Source organism: Bidens hawaiensis, unplaced genomic scaffold (genome assembly GCF_021521415.1).
Source record: "Bidens hawaiensis isolate Kalapana, Puna unplaced genomic scaffold, B.hawaiensis_p1.1 tig00023627_1, whole genome shotgun sequence".
Classification (NCBI taxonomy): Eukaryota; Viridiplantae; Streptophyta; class Magnoliopsida; order Asterales; family Asteraceae; genus Bidens; species Bidens hawaiensis.
The window spans coordinates 153,002-161,025 of record NW_027505035.1 but is presented as its reverse complement, the minus strand read 5'-3'; the positions used below and the strand labels follow the sequence as shown (position 1 = coordinate 161,025).

The window sequence follows — 8,024 nt, the reverse complement described above, 5'->3', positions numbered from 1 at the left end:
CCAACTCCCTACGTTCTTCAAGGATCATTAAGTCTAAACACCTTTCTGCCTCGTGATCCTTTGGCAGTGTAATTCTTGGTGATGGCACGCCGACTTCGGCGGGGATCATTGCCTCAGTATCGTAAGTTAGGCTGAACGGTGTTTCTCTGTTACTTGTACTTTTTTGGGTTCGTATAGCCCAAAGAACATGGGTCAATTGATCAACCAATCCCGACTTGTAATTTGCCAACCTTTTCTTGATACCGCCAACAATATTTCGATTGGCGCGTTCCACTTCTCCATTCCCTTGTGGATGGGCTACGAAAGTGAATGTTTGGCTAATATTCAACTCCTTCAGTCATCTTTGGACATGTTGATACACAAATTGTGTACCGTTGTCGCTAACCAGATTCATGGTAGTCCGAAGTGGCATATGATAAATTCCCATCTGAATTTTTTAACGCTAGACGCATTTATCGTTGCCACTGGCTTCGCTTCTACCCACTTTGTGAAGTAATCGATTGCAACAATTAGGAACTTCACTCGCCCTGGTGCTTTGGGGAACGATCCTGTTATATTAATTGCCGATTTTTGGAATGGCCAAGAGGCTGTCACCGGGATCATCGCATTTTTTGGGCGCAGGGTGTTTGGAGCATGGCGCTGACATGCGCTGCACCGTCTTAACTCTTGTTTCCGCGTCCACGTGCATACCCAACCAATAGTACCCGGTGATCATGATTTTAGCGACCACCATTCTTGGGCCCGCATGCACGCAACATATCCCTTCGTGAATTTCTCTCAGCAGGTAATTTGCGTCTTGTGGATCCACACACCTGAGAAGTGGCCCTAAATCTGATTGCCTATACAAGATGCCATCCTGAATTGTATAATTCAGCGCTTTGTGGCGAATCTTTCTGGCTTCAGCTTTCTTGTCATGAAAAATACCTTTTGAGAGGTAAGTGGCAATTTTTGTCATCCAATTTGTTTCTGGCACTGCACACACGTAAACTTCCCTGTTCATTGTTGAAGGTGTTGCTAGTACTTCGATGCGGACATCTTTCGCAAGATGTTCGAAGCCAGCCAATGCTAATTTGATCAGGGCATCTGCTTGTTTGTTTTCACTACGCTTGATGTGCTTTACTTTGCATGTGGTGAAGGCTGACATTAACGCCTTAGCATGCGCTAAGTAGGACGTCATTTTATCGTCCTTTGCGTCATATGAGCCTTCAATTTGGTTTGCACTAGCAATGAATCAATGTGTGCTTCCAAGTGTCGGGCTCCCAGTTTCATGGAGATTCTTAACCCCGCTAACAACGCTTCATACTCTGCCTCATTGTTCGTACTTTTGAATTCTAGGCGTATCGCGTATGTGAAGTGTAACATCCTAAATATTATAATTCTAAATAAAGAAAGTTGCGTTAAATTGGCGTGTGTTAAATAAGGTTAACTAGCATCTAATAAGGAAAAGATCATGGACTTAAGATGGATTAAGGGGAATGGGCCTTAGGTCCATGGGCTTTAAGGGATATAAATATCCCCTAAACCATCCTAAATCCTCACACTTTCCATCTTATTCTCTACACACTCAAAACACACACACCACACACCACCCTATACACGGCCGAGAGAGACGAGAGGGACTTGAGGCCAAACGAACGTTAGTAGGTATTAGATCTTTATTACACGAGCTATATACAAGATCTAGAGTGCATAAACAAGATTAACGAGATCCAAACGAACACTAAAGGTATGTTCTTGACCCTTTAAAGCTTATGTTTTTAGGATCGGTTAGCCTTGAAACTTAAAACGAGTGTAGATCGGGTTTATACAAAACGTAAAGTTATAAACTTGATGTTAAAACGAACCTAATGAAACCGTAAACATAAACGGCTCATTTAAGATAAACCTTAGAACCAATATTGAACGTTTTGAGCCTAAATACCCAAACTTTATGTCTTTCCGGGCCAAGTTTTACCCAAACAAGACCATGGGAAGGATCACGGGTTCCCGATTTCAGCTGGATCTTACTCGAATCATGTCATAACTCACACAAATAGATGTGTTGACAAGGGAGTTAATGATGGGTTGCTATATTTAGAAAGTTCACCGTTTGTTAAAGGCGGAATCAATAACAAACATATGGTTGCTTAAACAGTATTCAAAGGTAATCAACACAAACAAGATTTACTCAAAAGATTTCCATTTATATAAATGAATCATACAAATTGGATAACCGTTTTAGGGTTTCTTGATAAGGAAGGTTTCAGTCGTCACACATCATATTCTTTCTTAATAAATGTGACCGTCTGCCTTGTTGTGTGTGTTTTTTTTCCCAGGTGTGCCCTAAATTATTCTATTTATAGGCCTGACACCTGTGGACAGCTGTCATTCCTTCTAGAAACCCTATCCGATAATACATATTCAAATTACATATTCAGAAATATTCTAAGTATAAAACAAGTCTTCCGGGTAGGATTTGCATCAATCTTGTCTTTCCGAGTATGCTCGGCCATCCTTCATAACTTGGTAACATAGAAGTGTGCTCGGGATCAATTTCCTGGTAGACTTTACTTGAAGAGTATTTTACCAAGTAAAATATTCACCGGGTAGACTTCAATCTTCTTGACTTTGCCAGACATTGCCCGACAAACCCTTACGAGCAACCTTGTTCTTCAATGGTCCCTTCAACCCTTTGTTTGAAAATAACTTATTAGCAAAGTGTGCTCGGTTGCACTATTCCTTGCTTAAGTTGAACCTTGCCCAATGATACTTGAGATATATCATTAGATCATCAAGCCTACCTGGACCATACTTATTAATGAATACCTTGCCCGGTCTTTCAATTTCTTGGCTTCATGAGCTTGGTTAGCCTAAAGCTTACTCGGAAATGAACTTTACTTGGCTAAGAAGAACAATCCTGCTTGATAAAGTGATCCTTGCCCGGACTTGCATATACTAGTGAACCATACCCGGTAATGTACTAGTTTGCAAACCCTGCTCGGATATTCACTAAATGAGACTTAGTGAAGATAATTATGCCCGATAGACAAAATATCGTACCCGGCTAAGTAAAAGCATGCTCGGAGGTCTGAGGTGTACCCGGATCCATACTTAGCGAATTCTGAGGAGGTTGAGAAGATTCCAATCTTTCATCTGATCAGTTTTGTGTCAAATCTTGACTCAATAATCTCCCCCTAGATTGGAACATCTCAGCTGACCCAAAACATTTCTAAGGTTACTTACACTTAGTCAAAATACACATCAAATTAAAAGTCAAATTACATATTCAATTATCATAAACAACAATTACATATTCAAAAAGGCTGTCATAAGACATTACAAAGTAAAAGTCTAGTCTAGGAATTTTGTCTTTTCCATGCACTGTAAGCGGCTTTCCTTCTGTTTGTTATCACTAATGCAGCTCTCATTCTAAAGATATCAAGGGCTTGGTAATGAGTATGACCTTCTGGTATGACCCAGTCCCTAATATCCATTAGATCTTCATCATGTAAGCAATTCAAATCTTCATCCTTCTTGATAATCCCCAGTATTTTTCCATCAGAATTTCTCAGCAAGTAATGGTCATCTTTTTCTTTGCATTCCACTTCAATAATGATGCCATTTCTTTGGACTGTGTAGTTGGGGCGTATCATTCTTCTCTCAAGACTTATGCATGTGTTCATGTTTGACAGTGGATGCTTGTCTCTAACACTCATCTTGTAGTTTGTTTCAGCTATGTCTATCCTTCTTAACTTTGCAGTTCTCTTTGATCTGTGAAGTTGGGCAGTCTTCCAGTTTCTCTTTTCTTTTAGGAATCTTAAACCTCTGTCTGCTTCACCTCTTCCACCTTGTGGATATCTTCTTGAAATTGGTGGTCTGAAAGGAACAAACTTCTTGGGTTTTCTGGGCCCCAAATTGAAGAATTTGATGTAGACTGCTTCAACCATTTCAGTTGGAAGGTTGGCAAGCTCAACAACATTTGCTCCTGCATCTCTAAGAGCTAGCAACATTTTCTCCATACCAGGAGTTCTTGACAAACCAGCAGGTACAAAACTTCCATTTGCATAGTATCTAGGGTTCTCACCTTCTTTTAGAGCTTTCTCCCATTCAGCCTTTTGAATATGGAAGAGATATTTCAAATCCTCCTTTTCCAAAGCCTTGAAAGAGGCTTCATCCATTCCTCTTTGAGTAATCATTATATTCCTTAGAATGTTGATCATCTCTTCATTTTCCCAAGGTATACAAGGTTCATCTTCAGATTCAGAATCCACTTCTTGTGGATTAGGGGTTTCAACAATAGGAACTTCCTTAGACACTTCATTTTCACCCTGTATCTTATGTTTCTTCCTCAGAGTAATTATCTTTCTTTTCTTTATTTGAGGTTCAACAGATGTTTCAGCATGTTTGGTAGAGCTCTCAGTTTGGACCCTCTTCAATTTTTCTTTTCTTTTCAGTTTGTTGTACTGAACCAATACTGATTCTCTAGATAGGTTCTCAACCATCTCAGGCTTTAACACTTTCTCAAGCAAGTAACCACACATACCTCCAAATTTCTTCTTCAAAGTTTTCAATTTCTCAGTCTTCTCATTCTCTTTTACACATTTTTCAATAACCTTTTCTCTTTCACTGTTGTAAAGGTCTTGGAGTTGGTCAACTGTGAAGTGAGACAGATCTTTCTCTGAATAATTATGCCTTCTGAGATATTCTCTGTATTTCTGGCAGTCTCTATTCTTTTGTTCCATCCTTTTCTTGAAACCATCTCTCTCTTTGTCAAGTCTCTTTTGCAACTGATCATTATCAAGATCAGCCAAAGTTTCAAAACTTATGCCATACCTCCTCAATTTTACAACCAATGGATGATTTCTCTTAGCTTTTCTCATACTTGACTCAATATTGGCTCTCTGTTCATTAGTCATTTCAACCTGTGGAGATTCAGCATTAACAGCTTCACCTCCTTTTCCTTGATCATCATCAGGATTATCATCATTATCTGAATCCTCAGATTCATCCTCCTCTTCAGTTAGGTTGTTCATAGCATCAATCTTGGGTTCATTAGAGGGTGGATGCTCTGGGTTTGATTCAGTTTGAGCAGGTACATCAGGAACACCTGGAATCTGTTGACCAGGTTGCAGTGTCTGCAGTGGAATTGCTCTGATTGGACTATTATCATTATCACCCTCATCATCAGGAGTCTCAACATAGCATTTGTTCTTTTCATCCCATTTTCCTCTCATCAGAGCATTTTCCTCTCAACATAGCATTTGATCTCCTCTCATCAGTTCTTTTCTGTTCATCAAACTTCCTCTTTCTTGTATATACTTGTTCAAACCTTTTGGCTCTTTCCATCCTGATTCTAGTGATATTAGCCAACATTTCTTCAACATATTCACCAGTAGGCCTTTCAGGTTCCTTTTGTGGCATTTCTTCAGATTCACAAGCCTTTTCAGATTCCTTTTCATGTTGGCTTTGTGGTTGAAACATACTAACCACCATAGCCAAGGAATTGTCAGCTTCCTCAGTTCTGTTCATCATAATCAGTGTTTCAATTGCTTCTTGATCAGCCACCTCTTCAAAAAATTCTTTAGCATGATTGGCTTGATTGATCAAATTTTCTTGCTCTGCCATTTCTTCTGGAGTCAGTGTTTGAGCCAATATCTCCCTATCCCTTGTCTCCTTTAGAATATTCTCTTGTTCTCTTAAGGCAGCAGCAGCAGCAATTTCATCATCTATAAACAACACATCTTTCTCTGGATATACCTTAATAGGCTCTTCTTCACAGACTTTTGCTTTACCTTTCTCAATTCTTCTTCTCTCATCCTCTTCATCTTCAGACTGTACAAAGTCATCTATTTCTTTCTCAAGTGCTTCCAGTTCTGGATCATGCTCTACTCTCTTGGAACTTGCTTGTTGATCAGTTTCTGGTTCAGTGTTTATAAGCTCCTCAGTAGTAGCATTTTCATCAATCATTACTTCAGTCTCTACTTCTGTCTGTACATCAGTCAAGCCATCAGTAGCTATGTCAGTTAAGACATCAGTAGCTATATCAGTAGCATTGAAAACATCAATAGCTAAGTCAGTAGCAGCTACATTCTCCTCAACATCTGTCTTTTCAATCTCATCCCCTGTCCCTTTATCAATCTCTTCACTCCATTCAACATGCATTATTTCATCATTAAAGTCATAATCTTGTTCTTCCACCTCTGATTTGTCACCTTCATATTCATCATCTTCAACTCTTCTCTCCTCACTATCCTCCTCACAATCATCATAAGCATTTAAGATCAGTTTCAAACTGTCTACAGTCTCTACACCTGTTACAGTTACAGTCTCAACATTCACACACGAGTCAGTTGGCATTATTTCATTCTCCCCCTGTTTTGGGGCAGCTGAGGTCTTCTCAACCTCCTGCTCTAGGGTTTGAATTCTCACTTTTTCCCTTAACAATTGATCTAATAACATGTCATTCTCCATAGTGACCTCCTCATTTCTTATCTTCAACTCAGCATTCTCTTTTAACAGGGTCAACAGGTCAATGTCAGTGGGTGGTGTTGTAGGTCGTGATGTAGAAAATGGTTCATACTCAGTTTGTTCATGGGTTGTGGTGTGAGTTTGGAAAATGGATTGTTGTGGTGATTGTGTATGATGTGGGCTTGGGATGAAAGGATCTGAGTGTATAGGGCTGGATGTTGGTGGTGTTTGTGGTATTGGGGATATATGGGTTGATGTTTCAGGTTGGCTAATGGTTAGGATTTGGGGTGGGGAATGAGTGGGTTGATGTGGTGGAGTTTGTGGTGGTGATGGTATAATGGGTTGGTAAATGTTTGGCGGTGATTGTGGTGGTGTTGGAATGGGTTAACTTGCTCCCCCTAATTAGGTGCATCAACATTCATGGCCACTCCACCTCCTCCTTCATCTCCATCAACATTATCATCTTCATCATCAGAGCCATCATCGTCACTCTCTACATCATCTCCTCCTTCCTCCTCTGAGCTTAACTCAGGCACTGGCATCACATTCAAGTCATGGTTCAACAACTAAGGCAAGATCTCAAATGGAACTTCAGAATTGAATCTATTTGCAACTCCAGGATTCTTAATTTTGTTGTATGTATTAGGATTCTGCAGTTTGTGTTTAATTCCCATAATGGGTAAATCTCTTAATTCTCTGTTAAATATTATCTGCAGGAACCTTGGGTATTGCAAGAATCTGTCCTTCTCTGCCTTCTTCAAGTTTGCTATCAGTCCATCAAATATCATCTTTGAAAAGTTGAAGGGAAGGTCATACATAATCCCAACAGTGGCATTTGCTAAGTCATGACTCATCAAAGTCCATGACCCCTTTCTTGGAGCAAACCCCTGTATCACATGATGAATGAGGAATCTATACATCATTGGAAACATCCCCTTTTGAAACTGTCCATCATGTACAGTTCCCTGATAACCCATTGTCTCTTCAAATATTTTCATCAGGTGTGTTGTATTGAAGTTTATATGATAATGGTTATCATCATTCAACTGTAGGCATCTTCTTATCATCCTCTCGTTTATATGTATTTCTTGTCTTGCCACAGTTGCCTCTATTCTTTTTCCATTGACAGCTTCAACCAATTCAGCAAATCTCCAGAAATCCAGTGAATGATTTCTATAGATGACAGGGCATTCAGTAAAAGTAAAACTGACGTTTGATCTAGCCATCCAGTTAATCATTGGTGCCACCGGCTCGTTGTCAGGTGTGACTTGCAGTAGAGCACACATGTTATGCTTCTTTTCAAAAGCATACTTGGGTTGATCCTGTTCTGCCATATCTGTTATTCACAATCAAACATATTCAAAGTGAAATTAGCATAAAAGTTTATAACTTTACCCAATTTCAAATTATAAAAATGAAGAAGAGAAAAGGAATCTTCAAGAACCTGTTCTTCGACAAGTTTATAACCTAAACACATAAACAAAATATTAGTAATCAAATACATAATCAAAGCCCATTATAGTCTAATCGTAGTCGGAAAACACATGATTAATGCTTACCGAGTCGGAATTAGAGGG

The 8,024-nt window shown here is 39.4% G+C and overlaps 1 protein-coding gene across 1 annotated transcript; it reads right to left on the bottom strand.

Annotated features, from left to right (window-relative positions):
* Positions 1 to 556: 556 nt before the first annotated feature.
* Positions 557 to 1,177, bottom strand: LOC143610028 (uncharacterized). The gene has a single exon (XM_077084622.1). The coding sequence runs from the start codon at positions 1,175 to 1,177 to the stop codon at positions 557 to 559; it is 621 nt and encodes a 206-aa protein (XP_076940737.1).
* Between the last annotated feature and the right edge of the window lie 6,847 nt (positions 1,178 to 8,024).

Excerpts from the sequence above, each read along its gene's own strand:
- LOC143610028 (XM_077084622.1), bottom strand. The coding sequence starts at position 1,177 with ATGACGTCCTACTTAGCGCATGCTAAGGCGTTAATGTCAGCCTTCACC.